The following is a 25,364-nucleotide window of genomic DNA, read 5'->3' on the forward strand; positions in this document are numbered from 1 at the left end:
GAATCTAACTTTCTTGCCTGTTTCAATTGTTGCACAGAAGGAGCAGATGACATTCCTGGGCCGGTGACCTGGGAGCCAAGGCCTGAGAACTCCATCTTTTTAAAATGGCCAGAACCTGAGAATCCCAATGGATTGATCCTCATGTATGAAATAAAATATGGATCCCAAGTCGAGGTGAGTCTGGACGCTGAGCACGTGTGGGTGCATTTCTGTTACAGGTGTGGTGTACATTACACCGAGACACAGGGCACCCCTGGTTAGCTGAAGACTAAACAATGGAATAAGGAGGTGAGGCAGTGAGGACTTAGGTCTTTCTAGCAGCTCTCTGCTCTTTGAGGAATTTTCACAGTGTGCAAGGAGCTGGCTTATCCTTACCCGCCAAGAAATTGTTTCTTTACAGAAAGTGATCTTTCAGCCTAGAGACTGGTCTTAATAACTTAATCTTTCTGAAACACTTTTTGGTTAAAGTAATAAGGTCTGGTTAGGGCTTGATGCGCTTTCAGTTCCTGGAGGACTGCCACCACGTAGAGCCGGTGTTTGCCCTTTTCCTGAGAGTCGGCGTCAGCATCAGCGGGGGGCGAGTGGCCAGGCAGCCACAGCTGTCTGTTTCCAACGTGTGTGGGGAATTGACACCTGTGTTTTATTTCTTCCAGGATCAGCGGGAATGTGTGTCCAGACAGGAGTACAGGAAGTATGGAGGAGCCAAGCTAAACCGGCTCAACCCAGGGAACTACACAGCCCGGATCCAGGCCACCTCTCTCTCTGGGAATGGGTCGTGGACGGATCCCGTGTTCTTCTACGTTCAGGCCAAGAGTAAGGCCGCGGTGGGAGCCGCTGATGGGGCAGGGACGGGGGAAGCCTGATTTTCTGATTCCCATCACCCACCACCGAGAAGAGGCACACTAATGCCAGCATCCCGTCTGGGAGCTCAGGCCGGGGAGCTGCTGCACGTGGGGTCCCTGCCTCAGGGACCCTCTTTTGAGGGAGTCAGCAAGGGGGCCCTTGCTCTCAGCTTGATGTATGTCCAGAGCATTTTACAAAGTACTGAATTGACCATTCTGCCTTCTTCCTCGTCAGGGATGCTGGTTGGGGCTCAGACTCAGGGCTTAGCATCCTAAGGGGGATCACAAACCCAGGGGCCTTCTGGTCCAGCCTGCTTCAGGGCAGGAGTCATCGCCATGACAGAATCCCAGGCCGAGGCTGCGCTCCATCACTGCTCGTTGGTAAAATACAGACGCGCTTGTAAAGCAGCAACGCACATTGAGAGTACACGGTACTCCTGTGGGGTGATGGGCTTCCCAGGTGGCGCAAGTGGTAAGGAACCTCCTGCCGAAACAGAAGATGTGAGAGACTTGGGTTCGACCCCTGGGTCAGGACAGTCCCCTGGAGGAAAGCATGGCAATGCAGTCCAGTATTCCTGCCTGGAGAATCCCATGGACAGAGGAGCCTGGCGGGCTACAGTCCGTGGGGCTGCAAAGCGCTGGACACAGCTGAAGCAACCTAGCACACATGCACACACACATTCCCCATTTGGCACAGAGGCTGGGCTGTGTGTTGAGTTTACGCTGAAACCATCAACACGACAGTATTCTTAGAAGGCCATTCTATGTGAGGATTTTAGATTTTAAAACCGAGTTTTGTAAAATGTATGAGCACAAGGGCACTGTACTTGCTTGGCCAAGAAAATTCGGTATTTTCGGTTGGTGACATAAATATTCCTTGTTATTTCCATTTTGAGTTTGTACTATTTTGTAGTAGAAACCAGATTTTTAAGATTATTTTATGTTCAGATAATGGGATCAGACTGGTTGTAATACTATTCCTGACTGCTTGTTGGAGAAAAAGCGACCCCCGTGTGCTGAGTGGTGCTTCTTTTGGGTCAAGTGGGCAGTTCCCACTGCCCTGGTCCCCTCTGGCGTCCACACCCGTGCTGCTCTGGTCCAGAGTCTGAGTTATTAAACTCAGGATTCAATGGATCCAGCAGTCCATCTGGTTAGTGCCTAAAAGTCCAAGACACGCATGATATTTAGAAATCTCCAATGTGACAGATACCAAAAGAAGGATGGGGGGAAATAGAATTGCCGACCTTGAGACATCATTTTGTGAGCCTGGAACTGTATGAGGGCTAAACAGATGCTTAAACAGATCGTTCCGTCATCTGAAATGGTCTGAATTCTCCATGCGCCCCGCTTCACCTGCTCTTTGCAGTTGGAAGATGCCATGCCCTCCAGCGAGGGAACTTTCTCCGTACTCCCAGAGCCCTCCCCAAAGAAGCGACTTCTTGGCCTGCTCTGCGGCCTTCCCCTGTCCACATCCATCCCTCAGGAACAGGGCCCAGGTTTAGAGGACTCGGGCGGCGCTGTGTTCTTTGAAACAGCAGCGTGGGCTTCTGAGGCACCGTGAACTTGGCTTGTTGGCGAGAAGCTGTCCTATCTGCTGTCGCCCCCCGTTAACCCTGTGGGTCCTGGGAGCCCGTGGGAGACCCAGAGCCCCTCTGGTGGCACCTTTCCAACAGGAGTTGGCAAACACCACCGGGAAATTGGATCTGTGTGCCTACTTTACTATCAAGAGGCTGTTCCTTGTGTCAGACCAGATTCCCTCTTGCTACGGTTGAACCGCCTCTCCTGTTCGGTCCTCAGAGGAGACAGAAGCTTTGGAAGCTTTCTGGCAACTGCTCTCCTTTTAGGAGCCCTTCATGTGCTTGAATACTATTAAATTACTCTTCAGGCTTTTCTTCTCCAGACTAAATAATCTCAAGTTTGGGGCCCTTTCTCATAAGCCAGTCTCAGAAACCAATTTTCCAGCTATTCAATCATTTTGTTCTTCTCTGGATGTGTTCCAGTTTCTTCATGTCCCTGTTGAAATGTGAAACTCAAAAAGAACATGGTACAACCTGACCAGTAGTATAAGTGATACAAATAGAATAAATAGTCCTCAGGGAGCAAAAAAAAAAAAAACCCTCCATTAGCTTCCCAAAAGCCGTGTTAACTTGCAACTGTTTTCAAGAACTAGGAAATGTAGGAGCCTGCATCCATTTCTACAGCATTTTGATAAAAATACTTTAATTAAAAAAATAGGTTTAATAGTCCTTACAGAGTAATAATAATAGTAGTATTTAGTGGCAAAGTAATTATTGATGGGGGAGCTTAATAGATGTAACTGGGTCCCCAGTGAGTTCCACCCTCATTTCCACATAGACATTTCTCAAATATCCCACAGGCGCTTGAGATGCCTCGTGCACAAAACCAGAATCACAGCTGGCACCTTCAGAATCCTTCTCCCCCCCCGCCCCGCCCCCAGTTCCTCAGCTCAGTCTGTGGCCCCGTAACCCGCACAGTCCCCAAGCCAGGAGCCTCACGGCCACTGCTCCCCTTTCCTTCTCTCCTGCCGCCCACTTCTCATTCAAACCCATGTCTCATCTTTTCTGCCTCTGTGTTCTCTCAGAATCCAGCTTCTGTAGCCACCACCACCACCTCAGCTCAGAGCCTCTAAGGCACTTACTTCATGGAGAGAGTGCGAGCTGGGGTACAGGAAGCCTAAGTGCCAAGGCCAGCCCGCTGCCTGTGTGACCTTGCGGGGGACAGTTCATCTCTGTGAGTCTTGGTCATTCGTAGAAAAGGAGCAGTGATTCCCTCGAGAGGTCCAAGTCGGGCAATGCAGAACATGCCCAGGACCCCTCCCTTGGAGAGGGCAGAGTCCCCTCCCCACTGCCAGCCGCTCAGGCTGTCCTCGGGCACAGCCAGCTCTCCCCACCCAAGTGCTATCAAGTTTACTGCAGGGCTGGAGGGCTCTTCCCTATTCCTCCTCATCTGCAGAGTGCAGTTCACGCTGCTTGGCCTGGTCAGGGCCCCTGGGAGCCGGCCCTGACTTCTCTGCATGTCACTTCCAGCCATGCTATGCTTGGCCAGCTTCTCCTGACTCTCTCCACACTCTTGTTTCCTCCCTGCCCCCTTGAAGTGTGTGTAGTCCACTTGTGGTTCTGCTACCTGTGGGCATGTTGATTGTCAGCATCCAGCTGAATTTTCTAAGCATGTGGATCAGTGTCCAGCCTGTCATCTGTCATCTAAGAGCTGAGCATGGTAACGAGCAGGTGTGAGCTCTGTGGTCTCAGACTGTAACTGTGGCCTCTGATGTTTAGGGGAGAATTCAGAGCAGCTTTGGTAAAGGGTGCCATCCAATTACTCTTGTTTTTTTAGGTTGTCTGTGGAAGTGTCTTAAGACAGATTGAGCTTGAGCACTATGTACATAAAAAGCTATTCATCTGATTTTAGCAAATGTATGCAACTCCATTAATAGTCATCTAACTGTGTGTGTGTGTGTGTGTGTGTGTGTGTGTGTGCACTCAGTCGTGTCCAACTCTTTTCAACCCTGTGGGCTGCGGCCCACCAGATTTTCCAGGCGATAATACTGGCATGGGTTGCCATTTCCTACGCCAGGGTTTGAACCCAGGTCTCCCAGATCTCCTGCATTGCCAGAGGATTCTTTAGCACTGAGCCACCAGAGATTATTTTACTTGAATCCATCATTTGAACTGCTTCAGAATATACTTAGGTTGACGATAAAAATGACTCTATTTCTCAGTCTGCACTTCTTTAATATTTTTGCAAATGACTTGGTTTTCTTTCTCTTTTTTTGTTATAGCCAACTAGACTTCCTAGTTCGTGATAAGCAATAGAGGAATTCTCAGGGATTTTTTTTTTCATACTTTCAACTGAATATGAAATATGTTCATCTCCTGACATGCTGTCATTTCTGGCTTGTTTCTGCAGCGACATATGAGAACTTCATCCACCTGATGATCGCTCTGCCCATTGCGGTTCTGTTGATAGTGGGAGGCTTGGTTATAATGCTGTACGTCTTCCATAGAAAAAGGTGAGTGCCTTGGTGCGAAGTTCAGACACTTGCTGCTTCGGACTGGTTTGATGATTTGAACCTGCGTTAAGATGAACTTTTTGAGGAGTTTAAGGAAATACCTTATGGATCAGAAAATCTGATTTTCCAGTCAAGTGTTCTTTGCAGAAAAAGAGAACATTTTCTAATGATTCAACAGCAGAAATTTTTTTTTTTTTTTTTGGAGTCTGGTTGACGCATCACAGATATTGCTGCTTCTGCAGAGCTTTTTCAAACATGGTATTTTAACCCTGTCCATAAAATAAGCTTTCAGTTTCCGATGAAGTAAAGAAAGAAATGTTACTGATTTGAGGCCAAGGAGGAAGCCAAGAGAGGCCTTAGTGTGAGCTGTCCTGATGGCACTCCCCTCCCCCACTCTTCTGTCCTTAATGAATCAGAACAAATAAAACGGAAGAAAGTACAAACAGAAATGTGTGGGTTTTTTTTTTTTTTCTAACCTAAACTTCATCTTTTTGGCAGAAATAGCAGCAGGCTGGGAAATGGAGTGCTGTATGCCTCTGTGAACCCGGAGTATTTCAGCGCAGCTGATGGTAAGTCCCTGCCTGAGATCCCAGCTCGGGAGCTTTTGAGCGTTAGTAATTCAGGGGAAGGTGTTTGCATTGTTTTGAGGTACCTTTGACCTCAGATCTGTCTTCATTAATACTTCATTTTAAAAAAAATTTTTTTTGAGCAATTCACTGCATATGTCAAAAATTCTAGGACTGTCTGAGCTGCCCCAAGGGAATACGGGCTTCAGAGATGGATGTGGCCAACACAGTAATTCATTTATTTAATTGCCTGAAATTTTATGCTAGAATGAAAAAAGCTGTGTAATTGTCAACATCCAGTTGAAGATATGCTGGAGCTGACAAAGCAGTCCTTTTAAACTAGTTTTACCTTGAGTCCTATGTCTTTAAAATTGTCTTTGATCACCACGGCTTCTCAGCTTTTTGTATCTTGGAGATTTTTTGTTCATTCCCTCCTGACTAGGGTCTCCATGGCCCGTTCACATTCCCTCTGGTAATTACTCATGAGAGCTGTTTACTTTAAACGGCTGAGAAGGTCTGAATTGGAAGCTGGATTGTGCTTTTTCCCCCCCTTTTTGGTATCTTGTCTTCCTAGTTTGCCAAAATCCAAACTTTTCAAAGTAAGTCAAGGTGAGCCCTTTGCCATTGGATGCCACTAACTGGCCCTTTGCTAGGGGCATTCATAAATGCCAACCCATTTGATCCCTACATCTTTATGAAGGTGAAAATGTTAGTCACTTAGTCATGTCTGACTCCTTGAAAACCCATGCATGGACTGTAGCCCACCAGGCTCCTCTGTCCATGGCATTCTCCAGGCAGGAACACTGGAGTGGGCAGCCATTCCCTTCTCCAGGAATCTTCCTGACCCAGGAATCAAGCCCTGGCCTCCTGGATTGCAGGCAGATTCCTTACCGTCTGAGCCACCAAGAAACCCGGTAGAATGGACTTTCTGATGCTTCGTTGGGTGATAAGGCTCAGAGAAGAAACACGCCCAGATCACAGAACTAGGCGGTTGAGAAGTCAGGGTAAAGCAGTCCTGGGCACTGTGTTAACGTGTGATGCAGTTGCTGTGGGGAAGGACTGTGAGGTTCTGGGGGTATTGCAGGCAAGCTGGCCCATGCGAGGGGCTGGACCCAGTCTGTCAAATGCATGAAGAGTGGAATTAGGTTAATGTGTTCAGAAAATTATTTGACTCGCTCATGCTTCAGAAACAGAAGTGTGTATGCAGGAGACATGAAATAAAGAGTCCTGATTATTCTAACTGCTCATCCTCATCAAATGAGGAAACGATTAAAAGCACCATATATAAGTGTGTTATCTTTATTACTGTGCTTCCTTTAATAATTTCTAATTCAAATTGTGTTTACAATAGAATCAGTCAAAAGCAGAGTCCTCTGAATGGGAATCAAATGTAGAAAGATGAGGACATTATAAAGGTCTCGCAAAGTTGTATTTTTTTAAAGGGCATGTATGTGCTTCCTTGGTGGTCCAGGGTTAAGAATATGCCTTGCAATACAAGGGACGCTGATTTGATCCCTGGTTGAGGAAGATCCCACATGCCAGGGAGCAGCTAACCCCTTGACCCACGGCTGCTGGGCAGACACTTGCAAACCCACGAGCCACAGGTACTGAAGCCCACACACCTGGATCCTGAGCTCTGCCACAAGAGAAGCCAACGCGGCGAGAAGCCTGCGCACTGCAACAGAGTAGCCCCCGCCCGTGACAACTAGAGAAAGCCTGCGTGCTGCAACAAAAGCCCACCACAGCCAAAAATAAAACGGATAATTTTTTTAAAGTAAAAGCCATATATGCGTACACACATACCTATACATCTCTGTGTGTGTGTGTATGTATAAGGCACAGAGAATGTTCTGGAAGGATACATGCCAAACTTAAAAGACTAATTACTTGTGGAGGGGGTCTTTTTCTTAAAAAAAAAAAGAAGATTTTTATGCATTGTTTATGTAAACGTAGTTTTTAATCTAATATAGATTATTATTTATTAATTAATAATTTATTATTAATATAGGAAAATGCAGTGCTCTATCGGTTTGGAGTAAGACTGCTGTAGAGAATAAAGCATAGAAGATTGGCATTTGCAGCTTTGACTATGAAGTATCTAGGAAGTTTGAGAGCGCACAATCAAATCAGACTCTAATGGCTATTTGAATTCAAGTTCTGTGTCTTTCCAGAGTGCTTTCATAATGTAATCTCTTGATTCTTTAAAAACTAAACAAAGAAAGCTTACTGTCACTCAGGCCAACAGGTAGAAATACTGTCACCTTATTTGAACTTAATTTATTTGGCCTTTGGACAAGCATCTTATAACTAGTTTCCTCAGGGGGCAACAAAATGACATCGCAGTTCAAAATTGCTTAAAACACTTCTCTCTCCAGAGCTGATCTGCATGTCACCATTCTCCAAGCACACTGAAAATCCCCTCCGGGGAAACGCTGATAGCATTGTGTGCGTAAGCCTCTGCTGCCCGGCAGGGCTTAGGGCTGCTGGCTGAAGTCAGAGCTGTTGGGTTGAATTGAGAGAAGGGATTGTGATTATTGACTTCAGCCACCTCCAAGGGATGAATGTGATTGGTTTTAACTCCATGTTTCACGGTGAGCTACATAGCTAATTCTGATTAAAAGCAAGCCTGGATTTTCGGAGATAAATGGATATAGACTATCCCTTTATACTTTCTGAGGGGTATCAGAAAGAGTCTTACTTACTAGGGTGTCTTGTGTATTTACTGTCTTAAGCAAGCATCAGCCTTCTCTTCCAGGCTATAAACTGTCTAAGCCATATGGAGGGTGGAATTCCATTTGTGACATTCCTGAGCACATACCTACGTACTATGAAATACAAAAATGTATGTGAAAGAAAATTCTATGTTGATTAACATAGTCCATATTGGACATTCCTTAGAGGTGTAAATTGGTGGTATCTCCTGGGCCTGATTCATAGACATCTGTACTTTACGAGAGTGTCAGAATACAGCTGTCAACCCACTTCTTCTCTTACATCCAGCCAAAGGCCCACAGTTAACATCTAAAAGCGTAAAGGCAAACACAGGTTCCCAGTCTTTCTGCATTTCTGAGCCAGGGCCATCTCTTTCCAATCAGTGGAGCTGGCCAGGGGTTCCCTTCTCAGACAAGCACATGAGCACACAGCATTAGAAGAATACAGTTATAATTGAAATTTCTTATGAATCTATGGAACAGGTACATTTTACTTTAGTTCTCACCTACCCATCAGAGTGGTCGGATGGATTTTCTTCTCTTTTCTTTCTTTCCTCCCTTCTCCCCTTCCCTCTTTCTTTCTCCTTCCTCCTGCCTAGAAATATTTATTTATTTTCTTAAACCAGCTTGAGTCTGACCAGAAGCATAGGCTGGAGAGGAAATCATATTCAGGCTTAGTCATCGCCAAGCCTCACTCGCCAGCCCCTCACCCCAGTGATGGGAGGTCCCTGAGTTCACAGAGCCCAGGCCCAAGTCCTGGGGAGACCCTTCTGCTCATCAGCTGTCCCTTCCTGCATGCTAGTCACCACTGACTACTCCTCGGTAGGAATGAGCACTGAAACAGAGCTCATCGCTTCCATAGCTCACTCAGTGCCCCAGGGTCTCTGACTCTGTCCAAGCTAGAGCAGAGCTACCCATGGAAGTGTTAATGCCAATCCCATAAGAAACCTGAAATGTTTCTAGTAGCCACATATAAAATAGGAAAAAGAAGCTAGTGAAATACATATTGATAATGTTTTCTTTAACTCAGTATATCCAAAGTATTATCAGTTTTAATATGCAGTCAGTATAAAAGTTACTGAAGTATTACATTATTTTTTGAAATCCAACGTGGATTTTATACTTATAGCAACATCTGAAGTTGGACGACTTTCTGTTTCTTCCTTGCCGTTAGTATCTTTGAATTATCTAGAAATCCATGAGGACTTGAAATTCTAATGTTTGACTGTACAATGGCCTTACTGACATCCCCAGCCTGTGGGAGATTCCAGAGCCAGCCATATGCCCGTGCCCCCCAGTGCTCTCCTCTGTGGGCTCCAGGGAGCGGCACCTTGCCCTCCTTGGCCTGGAGTTTGCCGGGAACGCGTCCTGCCCAGCCCGGTCCCGCTGGCTCAGCTCCGGCCTCTTCCTTCTCAGTGTACGTTCCTGACGAGTGGGAGGTGGCCCGGGAGAAGATCACCATGAGCCGCGAGCTGGGCCAGGGCTCCTTCGGGATGGTCTACGAAGGCGTGGCCAAGGGCGTGGTCAAGGATGAGCCCGAGACCAGGGTGGCCATTAAGACGGTGAACGAGGCCGCCAGCATGCGCGAGCGGATCGAGTTTCTCAATGAGGCCTCAGTGATGAAGGAGTTCAATTGTCACCACGTGGTAAGAGGGGGCCCCGGGTGTGGGCCGCACACTCGGGGTTGCCGTCTCGCCCCGGCTTCCAGGGGGCTCCCCGTCACCTCGCTGCTCCATTAGATGCCGTGCACACCGAGGTTCCAGAGGTGGTACAGGGCCGACCCATGAGACCCGGGGCCATCGTCCGGGCTCTGCTCCAGCCCGGCGGTCCCAGTGGCGGGGAGCTGTGTCGTGGGGGGTCCTCACCCGCTCAGCCCTTCTCACTGTGTCTTTCCTCACAGGTGCGCTTGCTGGGCGTGGTGTCCCAGGGCCAGCCGACGCTGGTCATCATGGAACTGATGACCCGGGGGGACCTCAAGAGTTATCTCCGGTCTCTGAGGCCAGAAATGGAGGTAAGTTTTGATTTTCATCCGCATCCCATGTCATCTGTTTCCTTTCCTTTAGAACCTTCCCCAGAAGATACCGAGTCTTTAAATTCGTGTACTGTTCTTGCTGCAGGCTTGGTTCTCGGTCCTCTATAGCTGCAGTCCCCACCCATTTTGGCACCAGGGACCGCCTTCATGGGAGACAGATTTTCCACAGACCGGAGCCGGGGGATGATTTGGGGATGACTCGAGCGCGTTACATTTATTGTGCACTCCGTATGCACGCTAAGTCTCTTCAGTCGTGTCCAACTCTCTGCAACCCTATGGACTGTAGCCTGCCAGGCTCCTCTGTCCATGGAATTCACCAGGAAAGAACCCTGGAGTGGGTTGCCATTTCCTCCTCCAGGGGATCTTAAGGATCGAACCCACATGTCCTGCATTGCGCACCAACTCTTTACCCACTGAGCCACCTTAAGAGAAGCCCTTACTGTGCACTTTATTTCTAACCTAATACCAATGCCGATCTGCCAGGAGGTACTGGTCCATGGCCCAGAGGTTGGGGACTCCTGCTTTATACAAAGGAGTTCCCTGACTACAGAGAGACCTGGATCTTCAGTGAGAGGCCCTTGCCAGTACGCAAGATACCCTGTTAACCAAATCTCTGTGGGATTTTGCTGCCACCTCATTCTCTCTACCCACTGCGTCAGCTCCAGCACTGTCTCTCTAGTTCCCACTGACAGACCTGTCCACACCACTGACTCCCTGTGGCCTTTGCTGCCCGCACTCTGTCTGGGGTACCCATCTCTGCTGCCCCATCTTGGGCTGCGCTTGTCAGAGCTCAGTATCAGGTTGACCTGCCTCTTCTGCTGGGATGCCTTCCCCCAGGCTGGTGCACAGACTCCCACTGCCTCAGAAGCCCATGCGCCACGTGCGCCTTCTCCCCTCCCGTGGGCAGTCTGAGCCGTTGAGCTGAGGGAGCCCTATTTCTGAAAATGGGGCTCCCCTCCTGCATCCACATTTTTGGCTTTATCCTCAGTCAGCGTCTTGCTTGAGCTTCTGAATGTTCATCGCCTCAACTGAACCATGATCTCTTCCTAGTCTCGGGAAAAATATCAATTTGTATTACAAGCTTCAGGTTCATCACTGCGGTGTCTCTCCTTTGGCAGCGTGAACCCAGCTTTTAATAATTTGGAGGCATGACTTTTAAGAGAGTAGTTCTAAGAGTAAACTGGGAGATAAATACTTAGAAGGAATACTAGCCACATCTGCCTTCCACTTGACTGCCTCACTGGGCCTCCGGTCCTCATTGGGATCCTGACTTTGCTGCCTATTGAGGAAGCATTGGGTCTGCTGTACGAGCCTTGGATCCTGCCCTTTCTTTACCCTTTTTGAATGTCTGTAGCCTGTCTCTGAGCATAATCCTTTGTTTTCTTCATTTAATCGACAACTGAATCTTCTCTCAAATAGTAGTTCCTTAGTTTTTGTTCCAAGCACTTGTTCACACGTGGCTTCCTTTACTCACAGCCGATGGGTGTGGTTCTGCGAGGCCCACGGAGCCCCGTGTGGACCGAGGCTCCGAGCAGGGAGGTTTGCGACACGCCCACCCTTTGTTCTGCCTCATGGGGCGCCCAGCTCCCCTGGACCTCAGTGCCTTGCCCCAGCCCGCTCTGTAACACCCAGACCAGCACAAAGGACAAAGGCTCCATCAGCTGGCGGCTGGAGGCGTGGCAGCGTGTTTCCTATCAGATTCACTGACGCAGCCTGTGAGGAGCCCGAAGCACTTGCTGCCCCCGTCCCGTCTCAGGCACAGAGTGAAAAGCTCGTCGCCCTCGCCTGGCTCTGCCCCTAGCTGTCTGCATCTCAGATGGCGGCTCGGACTCTGGGCCTTGGTTTCCTTCCCTGTGCCTAAGAGGCTTGGTCCTTCTCATGTCAAAATTTCACTTTTAGGTTTGTCAGACTTAAAGTTGTCCTTTCTGGCCCATGTCAAGCATAAAGCTGCGTGTGCTTGTCCTGTGGTCCTGTTACGTTCTGCACGGCATCCTCTCCCCCCGCACCGAAGGTTCACGCGTTTCCCTTGCTGACCTGGATGCGCTTGTGTGCACGTCTTAAGCAGTTCTAAGCAAATTAAAGATTTCTGTTCTCTAAAACATCCGAAAGCATGGCAGTATTAGCACTGTGAACTGACAGAAAGTCAGCCCTCTCTTTCAATAATTAAAATCGGGTTCCTTTCTTTGCTTCTGTTTTTATATTAATCATGAATGGCCACTTCTAATAAAGAAAGAAAGTGAAGTCGCTCAGTCCTGTCTGACTCTTCGTGGCCCCATGGACTGTAGCCCGCGAGGCTCCTCCGTCCATGGGATTTTCCAGGCAGGAGTACTGGAGTGGGGTGCCCTTTCCTTCTCTGTCTGTCATATTAATCATGAGAGGCCCCTTCTAATAAGCACCTAATTTAATACTCCACAGCTTCTTGAGCGTAAGCTTAACATTTTACCTTCAGTTTCCCAGGGCACCAGACCAGGAACATCTAAAGCCCTGGAAAGGCTCATTTGCACAAGGCCCTTTTCTGAAGGAAAGGGGTGTCTGGCTTACCCTTCGGGCCATCTCATCACTTCCCCAGGCAGCTCAGTGATGAGGATTTTAAACCACAGACATTCCTGATAGTAGCTTCAGAATTCAAGTGTAGGGAAGCAACCCATAAGTACTTGGAAAGTTGTTACCCTGCTTTTAGAAGCCAACTTTGGGGCAGAAACTGCCCCCTCAGTGGGTAAAGCCAGCAATCCCTAGGCATGGTCTCCAGTCATCCTCCTAGCAGTGATCCCCGCCTTGACCCCAGGGGTGTGAAAGAGCCCAGGCATGAGCCAGTGCACACTCTTCTCGTGGCCCAGGCTTTGAGCTAGGGAGGGCACGCATGGGGCCTGTCAAAGCAGGACGGCTTTAATGTCGCAGGAGGTGCTCTGTAGGCAGGGAAACCGAGGTAAAGTGTCGAACTCACGCAAGCAAGAGATGGTCAGCACAGAAACCTTTTGGGATAAAGAAACTTGGCCACACATTTTATATGATGTTTTTCTAAGTGGACTTATTATTTGGGGGTATTTCTTTTCAGTGCTGAAGTCAGTATGTTGCCCTCCTCTGCAAAGAGGAAGTGTTTATCCAAGTTACTTGTTGGACATCGGTCCCCTCCAGAGTAGGCGTCCGTTGAACTTAAATGAACTGTCAAAGCTTGCTTTCCACAGCATGCACAGAAAATTATAATCCAAGGAATGCCACTCTGTAAGGGGAACAAATTAATCTTGATGTCTTTGTACTTTAGAAGAAAGTGGAAGGGAAAGAGAAGGGTTAAGTAATTTATAACAAAGCTTTCATGGGAAATAATGTATCCGGTGTCCATTCAGGACTGTTTGCTTCTTTCCACACAGCCTTTGTAATGTCCCCTCCCTCCTTTTCCCTGTATGGACTTGAATTGTAGACATAAAAGGAAGACTTAGACTAGTTGTAATTTGAGTATCCAGAATCCTTAATATCACAATTTCCTGGCTTCACTAAATGCTGTTAGTCCCCCCGCAGCACCAAAGGTACTGGTCCGAGTTGTACTACTAGGCGCTTCTCTCTGCAGCTCTGCGCTGGGTCAGAGGGCAGTGCCACGGCCTCCTTCTGAGCCACTCCTGGTTTCCTCGCAGAGTGACTTGGGGTGCTCAGGTTGAACAAAAGAGGATCGACAAACCCTGAAAGAGCGTGGGGTGGGAAAAATCCCTAAATTCTCACGTGTATCTTTTTTTTTTTTTGATTCTCCAACAGAATAATCCAGTCCTAGCACCTCCCAGCCTAAGCAAAATGATCCAGATGGCTGGTGAGATTGCAGATGGCATGGCATACCTCAACGCCAATAAGTTTGTCCACAGAGACCTCGCTGCCCGGAACTGCATGGTGGCCGAAGATTTCACAGTCAAAATCGGAGGTGTGTTCTTAGCTTTTCAGATCTGAGCTAAAGTCGCACGAGTCTTAGGGACCCCATGGGCATTAGCCTGCCCAGGGAGAGGTCTTCCCATACATCCTGTGACTGCAGAGGCTTCCTCTTGGGAGTCATGTGACTGTGTCCCGTTGGTAGTCAACCAGCAGACTGGCTCCAATCTTGATAGCACGTGGGTGCAGCAGTCCAGGCAGTGGGCAAGGGCGAGCTGAGGCCATGATCCCTGCAGGTGCCTCTCCTGGGATGTGGGGCGTTTCTCCGCAGAACAGTTGTAAGCACCGGTTCCAAAAATAGTTGAGAAAATGTCCTCAGGTGATTTTGACTTGAACCTAAAAGTCACCACCCAGACTACCAGTATGTCCTTCAGTTGTCCAGCTTACAAGGAGTTTTCCAAACTCCGTGGAGTTTTCTAAGGGTGAGGCCCCCTGGGTGGACCCCATGCGCAGAGCAGGTGTGGTGATGGGGGGTGGTCCCTCGGCGGGGGAAGACCACTGCTCTCCAGGGCTCACACTTGAGCTGATCAGCCTCTGGGCTCCTGATCCTTGTGTGTGTGCTAAGTCGATTCAGTCTTTGTAACCCTGTGAGCTGCAGCCCTCCAGGCTCCTCTGTCCATGGGATTCTCCAGGCAAGAATACTGGAGTGGGTTGCCATGCCCTTCTCCAGGGGATCTTCCTGGTCCAGGGATCAAACCCGCATCTCTTATGTCTCCTGCATTGGCAGGCGGGTTCTTCCAGCCCCACCTGGGATCTTTGTCATAACCCTGACTTGGTATCTAACCAGCCTGCTCCTTAGAACCCTGTTGTCACTGCCCACCATAACAGCAAAAATGTGGAGTGGGTTATATTTTTGGTCACTGGTTAGGAGTTTATTTCAGCCTTTGGGCTTGGCTTTAACTGTGGTCTTTGAATCTGCTTGATCAACACACATGTAACGTCAGGGCTGCTCAGGAACCACCTGCTCTTCCCACTATGAGATGATGATGGTTCAGAAAAATGCTAAATATTTATTCTGAGAAGCCGCAGGAATTCAAAAACTATTCAAAATTATTCAAAAACTATTCAAAATTAGCCTCTTTGCCTAGCACATGTTCTGGAAGTGCTCACCTTCCTTTAGCAGAGCTGTGTTTTTTTTATTTACACAGTGATTTTGAATGAATATTTTGGCCCTTTGATAAACAGCGAGTAGCCCCTCTAGAATGGTTTCCCAAGTAGGATGTCTTTATCTTTCATTTGTAAGGAGCTTGAGGTGATGGATGAAGGTGTATCACAGAGCAAATATACTTGGCCATCAATTACTCCCTGTGTCCCTAGATTTGGCCCTTTGATGCTCCCGAGAGTCTGAGAGGCTGTCCCGCCCTGGGGCTCCCAGGGAAGACCCTCTGGCCGCTGCCGGGGCTTCCTCTGTGCGCCCGCTCCCTTCCTCTCACTTCTCAGCAGTAACTCAGACTATTCCCACATGGATGCCCACCAGCTCCCCTTCCCCAGCTGCGGAGCCGGGCAGCCACTAACTAAACAAACCTGGTTCTGCCACCAGCAGCCTCGAGGCTTGAGGCAGGTGTCCTGAGCTCTGTGAGCCTCAGTGTCTTGACCTCGGAAGGCGGCATGATTGTAAGAGAGCCGTGAGATGCTGGAGGGACTGGGTGCGGGACGGTCCAGGGCGCCTCAGTGCCTGGTGCGGGCACGTCCTAACTCCCTGCTGCTCCCTCACGGCCCTGCCCACCCTGCAGTGCCACTGAGAATGCCCCCAAGAGCCGTTCTCGTGCCACTTGCCGCTGAGAGTCCAAATCAGCAAGGTCTCAGTTTACTATTTAACCGGGTGGCATATCTGTAGTGACATTTTCTTTGTACTTGTGTTTCTCTTCCTAAAATTCGAACTTTTTCTTTTCAGTTAAGGAAGAAATAGTCTATGTTCTTTTTCTGGGATTTTTTTTTTCTTTTTGTACAAGTAAACGCAAATCCTCTAATTTGCATGTCACTGGATTAATTTGGAGATAAGACTTCAGCTCTTCATTTTTATTCTTCACAAGGGTTCGAAAATGTTTTTCTAATACCCAGTGTCTAATGGATTACAAATACAGCAAGCAATTTTACCACAGGCAGTTCAGTGGCCCTTAGCATAGGACAAGGAATTATGTTGGTTAGCATCCAAGGAACTTTGTTCTCTGTGTTTGCTTTGTAGCCTTACCTCTTTGTGGCAGAGTTAGAGACATAAATGAACATTTTAAAAAGGAGAGCGGCCCTTTCTCCTGAGAAGGAGACGGAAGAAGCCCTGTAAGGAGAGGTTACATGATTGAGTGGAAAATCAAAATCTGACAAAGAAGCAATAATTTAGGATTATAAAGCAAGCCTGCCATCAAACATAATTATGTGACTTCTTCTAGAGTCATGGAAAATGGAAGACATTTTCAAAAATGAGTGGGAGTATTATGTTGAAAAACATTATTGAGTAATAGCTTCGGGGCCTAGTAAATAGCATCTCTAAGGCAGCTTGCTGTGGACTTTTTTCACTGTGAATTGGTACTCTCAATATTTTCCCCCTTATTAGATGGTGAAACTACTTTCATTTCCTCTGATAATGAGGCAGTGCTACCAAGTAAATAAAAGTCAACATGCTCCTGGCTATTTGATCATGTTTTTAAACCACAGATAAATGACCTTTGCTCTGCACAGTATGTATTTTCCTGGTAAACTATGGGTCTTGATAATTTGTAAGATGCCTCTCATTTTAAATGCAAAGAGGGAGCTAACGTTTTAACAGAACTACGGTATAAATATATTTAAAGGCAGAGATGTCTGGGTGTTTGCTTGTCATGTGACTCACTGACCCCCATCAGACGGCCACACGGACACCTACATGAGCGTCCCCTTGGCTCAGCCGAGGGCACAGGCCCTCTCTGAGCCGTCATCGTTCTCTTCACTTCTGCCCCGCAGTGCTCACCCAGGGTAACCTCACGCCCTCTCTCCTCCTCACAGATTTTGGGATGACGAGAGACATCTATGAGACGGACTATTACCGGAAGGGGGGGAAGGGGCTGCTGCCCGTCCGCTGGATGTCCCCTGAGTCCCTCAAGGACGGAGTCTTCACCACTCACTCTGACGTCTGGTACGAGTCCTGTCCTGTCCCCCATTTTCTGTTCCCTGTTGCTCGTGTCCAGCTTTGGCTGAGTGTGATGCGGGCCACCCCCTCGTCATGGACATGTTCCTGTTGTCAGTGGGCACTTGTGGGACCTAAAGACTTTGAAGGACCAATATTTCTTTCAGTGCTGAGCTGCTCACCAGGTCGTTAGGAGACCCAGAGACACAGCCCCAGAGGCTGGGATGTGGGGACAAGCCAGAAAACATCACCTCTTTCTGCTTCATCCCCTGCCTGCCTTCTCTCATTTTCTTTCACAATAAATAGATATTCTGTGTGTGGGGGGGGCGGGGGGGGGGAGTTGGGGGGGGATGGGTTGCTTCACCTAATTAAACCTTCAGATCGCAAACACTGCTTATTTTAGAGCCAAAGCTTGAGTCTTGATGTGTTTTCCTGCTGGTCCCATCTGCTGTCTGTCCTCTTCCAATGGGTCTTCCAAGGGGTCATCGTTGTTGACCCAGGGATGATGTGGAAAGCAAAATGCCCCCTTGGTCATGGTCATTCTCGGGCTGGGAAGCGTCAGTTGAGGTTGCAGAAGCCTCTCACTCGCAGTGTTTGTTGCCGCTCCTCAGCAGCCTTGCGGAGAGGTGGTCAGGTTCTGAAAAACGACTGAGGTTCTTGGCAGGCGAAGGGCCTGGCACATCTGCCTTCAGGAACGTCAGCTAGTTCCTTGGCTGTCCTCTGGGGAGATCCCATCACTGATGTGTTACAGAAATGGTAGTTGTTTACTCCAGCCATCAGGATGACCACATAGAGGAGTTATTTAAACAGTGACAGACGTCATTTTTTTTTTTAACCTCTTGACCCTTCACAGTTCAAGGGACTTGGATCCTGTTTTGAAGACAGGTGCAAATTGGAAATAGCATCTGAATATGACCCAGCAAAGCATGATTGCTTCTTGAGCTCAAGTATGAGATCTGTTTTGCAATCAGTCTGTTCAAGATGCATCTCTCTTCATGGTCAAATCGAAGTGCTCAATGCCATTTTTAGATACAGAGATGACGGGGAGGGGCAGGCCTGGGTCCACACTGCCTCTGTTTATTCTGGGATCCCTGCTTCCAACAACTTTGAGGTCAGCTTACAGGGCAATAAAATAGAAAACCACAGGAGCCAAGGAAAACAGGGGCAAGGCAGAAAGATAAAACTAGAGTTGTTGATATCCCTTAGGCTAAGTTTACCAAATTCTGGTTAGAGGTGATTGTGAAAAGCTGCAGCAAAGCATATTCATTGCCATTTTTCTCCCATTTGATGACACTGACATTATGAACCAGGAGGAAAAATACATATATACAAACAAGAGTAGGGATTTCATCTTCATTCTATTCACTGTTCAGGCTTTGACAGTGCTTTAGCTTTTTTTTTTTTTAATAGTCCTTGAGGATAACACTGGTAAGGTGGGTAGGCTAGGATGATGGAGAATATAGAGGGCTTCTCAGCGCCCAAGAATCTAAAGTGCTCCCTCTTGAAGGAATGAAAATCATTTCTGAGTGTATTCAATGGCACAGAACAGTCACCCCTGCATAGTTAGAGTCTAGAAAGAAATGAAAAGAAGTGTATTTGACCTTGAAGGAGATACATCAGAATTTTAGGGTAAGAAAGTGTTCTGAGGTCAGGACTGGTCCCCGAGCCCCACCTACAGTGTCACTGACAGCTGGCCATTGAGCTTCTGCTCACATATTTCCCTGGTACTGCTAATTCCTCTCTCACAAGACAGACTGCCCTGATCCTTAAGACATCCTTGGGTTGGCAGGTCTTACTCATGCTGTGCTAAAGTTGGCCTCTTGTTGGTACCCCATGGGCCCTTCTCTCTGCAAAACAGTTCACAACCTGCTCTGGTTTGGGTAAGACAGGCCTTGGAGTTATAAGGAAATGGTCTCTTGTCTCTGCTTGAAGCATCTCTGTTTCCCTGCTATCCTCAGAGACATTATCCCCAGGCCTTTGGGCTCTGTGTTGTTCCTCCTATAGCTCCCTTATAGCACTGTGTCCCAAAGGAGTGGTTCCTTTGAGTTAGAAGACACAGGTGTGCCTTCTAGGCATGGAGGAAACCAGGCACAGGACTTAGGAGGTGGAACTCCCAGCTTGAAGGCGTGTTTCCCTCCTGAGCAACTGCGCGGCCCTACAGCAGTCTTCATTTCCTGACTGACTGAGAAGCTTTCCAAGTGGCCACAAGCAGCCAGAGTCTTCTGCCCCACTCCTAGAGTTACTGGTTCTTCAGTGGGAAATCCACATCAGCAGGGAGTGTGTAGGTTTCCATCTGCTGGTGGGTGGGACCTTGACAGTTCCTGTCCTGGTGTGAGGAGTGCTGACCTTAACCTGCACTGGAACTGATGTGAGACTCACACCAGGTTGTCCCCTCCTTGGGGAAGACAGCCCAATGCTCATATTTAGGAAAGACTTCACACAAGTGCGTTTGCCTAATGTTTAAGGATTAAGTGCACAAAATTCAAGGCTTGGTTTCATCGGAGGCATTGATGTCAAGTCACACTATAAGTGACCTGCTCCTAAATACCTGCAGGCTTCGCATATTTCTTAGTGTCTCTGGCTGTGTGGCCTTGGTCAAATCATGGAGCATCTGTGGACTTTGGCTGCTGGTCTGTGAGGTAAGGGCTATCTGGGGATGTCTGTCGAAACTTGATAGACCTTTAAATGGCCCCTGTGACAGCTGGTGACGACAGAGAGGCACATTGGTGGTGGAGAGAGAGATGTTAGCCTCCGTAGCTTGGGACAGACTGAACTCAGCTAGTCCTGTCCTATGCAGGACACCCGGACTCCAGCACTACGTGGCCCTCACTGACAGGTGACACTGACATCAAACCAGAGTTGCTCCAGGGAAAGCCTGTGGGGAGAGCTGACTATGTCACCTGCCATGTTCCTCCATGGGTGTGAGCTGACGTGGCCCAGGCACAGCGCTCAGTGCGCGCAGGAACAGGGTGCTGGAGACATGGTCCTGGTCCCTGGTGAACAGTCTTAAGGAGAACAGGAAGTGACCCTGACAGGCTGAGATCACGGACCCCCTTCCCAGAAGAGCTGGAGTTGTGGGGCACCCTGAAGTATGGACTGTCCCCTGTGGAGCAGTGAGGAGGTGGGGACGCTGGAGGAAGCCATCATGGTGGGGAGCGCTGAGTGCATGTGGGGGTCAGTGGGACTTCCTTGGGGGAGTCAGCTGAAAGGAGAGCGAGTGAGGCCCTGGCTGCTGTGTGAGGGGTTCAGGCCTAGTTCTTCAGGTGCTATAAGGACTTTCAAGGGTGCTGGGCAGGAGAGGGACCGAGAGCCATGTTTAAAGAAGTTCGTCATACCTAGAGTGTAAAGCTCCACCAAGTACAATGTCGGTGCCGAGAAGGAGGAGTCCCGCAGGCCAGGCGAGGGGGCCATCTGCACTGAGGATGTGCTGGGCGGCTGGAAGGAGGGGAGCAGACCTTTGGGCAAGTCTGAGCCTGCGTGGACAAGCGTGGTGGTCCTCTGAGGGGGTGCAGGAAGGAAGGGCTCAGGGTGCTGTCAGATGGGAAGGAGCAGCAGCAGCGAGGCGAGAAGAGCAGGGTGACGAGACCGAGGTGAGACCCGTCCAGGTAGTGAATCCGGAGTGAGTGGAGCTCGGAAGGGGGCGGCAGGCACTGAGGGCTCAGGGTTGCGCCACCCAGCGGGTGCTGGCAGCTGTTGGCGCCGCCGAGGAGCATGTGGGGCAGGAGGAGATGTGGGCCTGGGGAGCTGCATCTTCAGGTGATTCTTCAGTCCAGGCTTGCAGTCAGTCGCATGCCGCGGCCTCCGAGGAGGTGACCTAAATGACCAGGCCAGTTCCATCTGTGAGATCCCTCAGCCCACACTGACAGGAAGCCCACTGCCCTCAGCCGGGCCTGTGCACACCGTGCTTGGGCCTTCGGCTTTACTAGATGACTCATTCAATGTCAAGACTATTTCTTGGTCCCTGAGGTTCAGAAGGACTTTGGGTGGATCAATCCTCTGAGGACTAAAATTCTGCATGTCTGATATCTGCTCTTGGCATCAGTTTGAACAAAACCCTTTTGTTCATGGAAAGTAGCTGAAGGGTCCAGTGAAGCATTCTGATGCAAAGTCCGTGGCCCTCCTGGCTCTGCTCGGCCAGGTCCCCGGAGCTCTGGGCGGGAAGGGACACCCCGAATTTTCAGTGTGACCTTGTCCACACCCCTGGTCTGTAAAGGTCCAGTCAGAAGTCCCTCAGGCTTGCTCTTCACTTCCAAGTGGCCATCTTTAATCTGTGGAAATGACCCGAAGGGAAGCAAATAGACCGTGGAGAATTTGTGCAAGACAGCGATCTGTGCTGGGAAGGCACTTCCGTTTTGCAGTTTACAGCATTGTCCTTTTGAATGTCCTTGGTCTGAAGTTCCTGTGTATGTGTATATGTATATTAGTTTGTTTTCCAATAGTGCTCAGTCACTCAGTTGTGTCTGATTCTTTGTGACCCCATGGACTGCAGCTCGCCAAGCTCCTCTGTTCATGGGGTTTCCCAGGCAAAAATACTGGAGTGGGTTGCCATTTCCTTCTCCAAGTAGTACGATCTTCTAAATCGACCAGCAGAGGCACATTCAAGGCAGATTGCACCTGAACCTGCTCCCCTTGCTGACTTGGTTCCTCGACTACCCCCTTCCTCCTTGGCTAGACTCTGGGCTGAAGGATCCTTCCTGGGATGGGAGCCCTGCCCCAGCCAGTTCTGCCCACTGCTGTCCCCACCTGTGAGGCTGAACCCCACCCCCCCGGCCCCCCTGGACCTGTAAGATCCCCATTGAGCTTTTCAACACCCCAAGGCCAAGGCTCTCAGCCCAGACCAGTGAGGTCAGTCAGGGGCCCGGGCACTGGTATGTGTTAAGAACTCACCAAGGGAGCCTGACCTGCATTGAGAACCACGTAGGCAGAGTTTCCAGAACAGGAAGTTTGTTGAATTGCTTGCTCATCCCAGACGGCATTTGAGGCCACTAAGTCACTGTCCCAGCCAGGCCTGGGGACCAGCATTTGATTATCAGTGGGATAAAGCACATTTGGGAGATGTGGCCCTGCAGGGCCCTGAACTCCGTTCACCTGGGGCTCCCATCAGAGGTCAGGAGCTTGCGGGCCCTGAACACGCCGTCCTCTCAGCTGCCAGAGTTGTGTCCCCAGGGCTACCGCACATGAGGCAGCTGTTCCACACTTAGCCCGTGCCTGGCTTGTGCCTAACATGCGCTTAGTTGCCGGAAGGGAGAGGGCTCCCGGCTGCATCCTCCCTTTCCGAGCACCTCACGTTTCTTCTCACTTGGCAGGTCCTTCGGGGTCGTCCTCTGGGAGATCGCCACGCTGGCTGAGCAGCCGTATCAGGGCCTGTCCAATGAGCAGGTCCTTCGCTTCGTCATGGAGGGCGGCCTTCTGGACAAGCCGGACAACTGTCCTGACATGCTGTACGTATGTGCCGGGTCCCTGCGGCCCGGCGGTGCCGGACTGGCCAGAGCAGTTGAGACGAGGGCTTATCTTAAGGGAAGAACCTGGGCATTTGGGCTGCTGCCTTTACCCCACCCTAACTTCCTTAATCCTGGGAAGATTTCTGCAGTGCAGTTTGCACTGCAGTCTCTCCAGCCAAACGTCTTTGTGAAATACTTGAGCACAGCAATCCCTGCCAATCTTCTCCAGGCAGAGTTGTTTGGAAAAAAAAATGCAGCAACCTGACACGGCTTCCTCTGAAGCCACAGTCCTGGGCTGCGCCCCAGCCATTGGCAGGGCTCCTCCAGGCTTCCGGGGGTGGCCTCGGACCTGCTGCAGGCTGCTCCAGGATGCTGCCGCCACCTGCGTCTCCCGCGGGTTTCTTTCCTGTTAGGTGTTTACAAAGGTTGTAAAACGTGTGAGGGGTGGGCTCCTGGTGACCTCCTCCAGCGGCCGTGCGGACCGGGAGGCAGTTCTGGGGGCCTCCTGGTACTCGGCTTTCTGTCCTGAGATTCGTCAGGAATGGGAAACAGTCCAGCAGCCTCGTGGGCCTCCCTGCTCAGTGTTCTCGGGGCAAGCCCCTCTGTCTGTGGCGGTCAGCGCTGCTGAAGGAGTGCGGCTGTGCAGGTGTGCTGCGGTTGGGTCTTCAGGTGCAGACAGGCACGGGTGAGGAGCACCGGGTTTGCTTTCAACACGCACCTTAAGGCAGGGCTCATGATTTTCTGGATCCCGATAGGTGGGAGGTAGCCTACCACTAATACCTTAAGACCAATCCAAGAATTTTCCAGAAGCACTTTTCAGGACAGGTTTGGTCTCACGTTAGAAAGGACCCCAGAGGAGTTGTTGGGCTGTTTCTCTGTCCATGTGGAAGCCCCCCCTGCCCAGATCTGCCACCTCCCAGCTCACCAGCCTCGAGTGAGCCCTGGCTCGGGGAAGGGCTGCATCGTGGTCGGATGATATAGACGTGAGTCAGGCGCCGTGCTGTGTGGGGACCAGGGAAATCAGCCCAACAGCCGGGAAGGCTCGGTTCACTTGGTCTCTCAAGGTTTACGTGGATTGGGAAATGGGGATGCTGGGTCCTCTGCTCAGTGTGACAAGGTAGAGATCAAGATGTCAGCCTGGCTGTGACCATCTGGGACTCAGGGGCCACCATCTCCCAGGCCCCTTTGGGTTGCTGCCAGGAGTCGGCTCCTTATGGCTGTAGGCCTGAGGTCCTCGGGTCTGGCTGGCTTCCAGCTCCCAGTCCTTGCCGCCACTACCTGCACTCTCCGCCACGAGCTTCTCACAGCGAAGCAGCTTTCCTCTTCAAGGCCAGCAAGAGCAATTCTGCTGCTGCTGTTGACTTTTTTTTTTCCTAATTAAGTCACATCCATGCTGGGTAATCTCCCATTTGATTAACTTAGAGTCAGTTATTAGAAGCCTAAATGAAGGAGTGAGATCTCATCACGTTCACAAAGTCCCTCCCACGCAGGTGAGGGGATCATATGGGGCATTTGCAGCAGGGGCAGGGATCTTGGGGACCATCTTAGAGTCTGACAGCTGCAGCCTGGGAAGCAGAAACTGTTGTCCTGGCAATAAATCAAGGTTTTGGTTTTTCTCTAAAGCATGTTTAGTGTAGGTTCCAAGACTGGATCCCTAAGCGAAAGGTAGAGTGTGGGAGGGGTGGTGGGATGGAGGTGGGCCTGTTCTCCTGGCTCCGACTGTGCTGCTGCTTTGAGAGAACATTAGCTGGGCATCCTACTCCTTAGCTGCTGCCTCTGAGCATTTGCTCAGCCAAAGCCTGTTTTATCTCGAGGACAGCTTCCATGGAGTTAGGAAAGAGGCCAGGGAATGCCACAGGAAAGGCAACATCTTTGCGTGCGTGTGTGTGTGTGTGTGTGTGTGTGTGTGTGTAGGTGGGGTGCCCATTGATCATCTGAGCATGGGCCCGGCCTAGGAAACCTACATATGTCCTGGATGTGGGGCACAGACCATGACAGGAAGCTCCACTTCTCAGGGGGCTGTGCCTCGGGGGGCACCAGGCATCCCAGATCCCTCACCAACAGACTGCCTGGCACAGCATCTTCAGAATTTGGGACCCAAAGTTGGAAGAGATTCAGATAGCCACTCAGTGTATTTTCTTGCCCCTCAAGGAAACTCTCCCTCTTCTTCTCTGTTATTATTTTTTTTAGTTGCAGCATAACGTTATCTGAAACCTAACAGTTTAAGACAACAGGAAGCATTTATTATCTCTCAGCGTTTCTGGAGGTCAGGGAGCCAGGAGCAGCTTAGCTGGCTGGCTCTGACCAGGGGTCTCCTGAGGTCACAGTCCTGTTGGCAGCCAGGGTTGCGCTCATCTGAAGGCCTGACTGGGGCTGGGATCCACGTCCAAAGCAGAGCACTCACCGCTGGGTGCCACGCGAGGCCTCAGTTCCTCTGTGATGCTGCTTGAGTGTCATCGTGCTAGGCAGCTGGCTTCTCCTAGGGCAGGGCTCGGCAAGCCTTTTCTCCAGAAGGACATATCGTAAGTGGCAGATAGTAAATATTTTCAGCTCTGTGGCCCCTGCAGCTGCTCGCCTCAGCTGTTTATAGGAGCAGTCAGAGACAACAGAGGAACAGGTGTGCTTATGGTCCAGGAAAACTTGTTGTCTGGATCCTTTGTTTGAATTTCACATAGCTTTCGTTTTGTCGTAAAATATTGTTCTTCTTTGATTTTTTTCCCACCCATTTAT

General features: G+C 49.7%; 1 protein-coding gene across 2 annotated transcripts in view; it reads left to right on the forward strand.

Moving 5' to 3' along the window:
- Nucleotides 1–25,364, forward strand: part of IGF1R (insulin like growth factor 1 receptor) — a 304,926-nt gene that overhangs the window by 266,819 nt on the left and 12,743 nt on the right. For both annotated transcript variants that reach the window (XM_070775032.1, XM_070775033.1), the window contains 9 exons: nucleotides 38–174; nucleotides 654–813; nucleotides 4,770–4,872; nucleotides 5,371–5,441; nucleotides 9,566–9,795; nucleotides 10,050–10,160; nucleotides 13,929–14,088; nucleotides 17,073–17,202; nucleotides 22,500–22,634. In XM_070775032.1, the coding sequence (XP_070631133.1) occupies nucleotides 38–174; nucleotides 654–813; nucleotides 4,770–4,872; nucleotides 5,371–5,441; nucleotides 9,566–9,795; nucleotides 10,050–10,160; nucleotides 13,929–14,088; nucleotides 17,073–17,202; nucleotides 22,500–22,634 (1,237 nt within the window). The remainder of the gene's footprint in view (nucleotides 1–37; nucleotides 175–653; nucleotides 814–4,769; nucleotides 4,873–5,370; nucleotides 5,442–9,565; nucleotides 9,796–10,049; nucleotides 10,161–13,928; nucleotides 14,089–17,072; nucleotides 17,203–22,499; nucleotides 22,635–25,364) is intronic.

The sequence above is a fragment of the Bos indicus genome, chromosome 21 (assembly GCF_029378745.1).
Source record: "Bos indicus isolate NIAB-ARS_2022 breed Sahiwal x Tharparkar chromosome 21, NIAB-ARS_B.indTharparkar_mat_pri_1.0, whole genome shotgun sequence".
NCBI lineage: Eukaryota > Metazoa > Chordata > Mammalia > Artiodactyla > Bovidae > Bos > Bos indicus.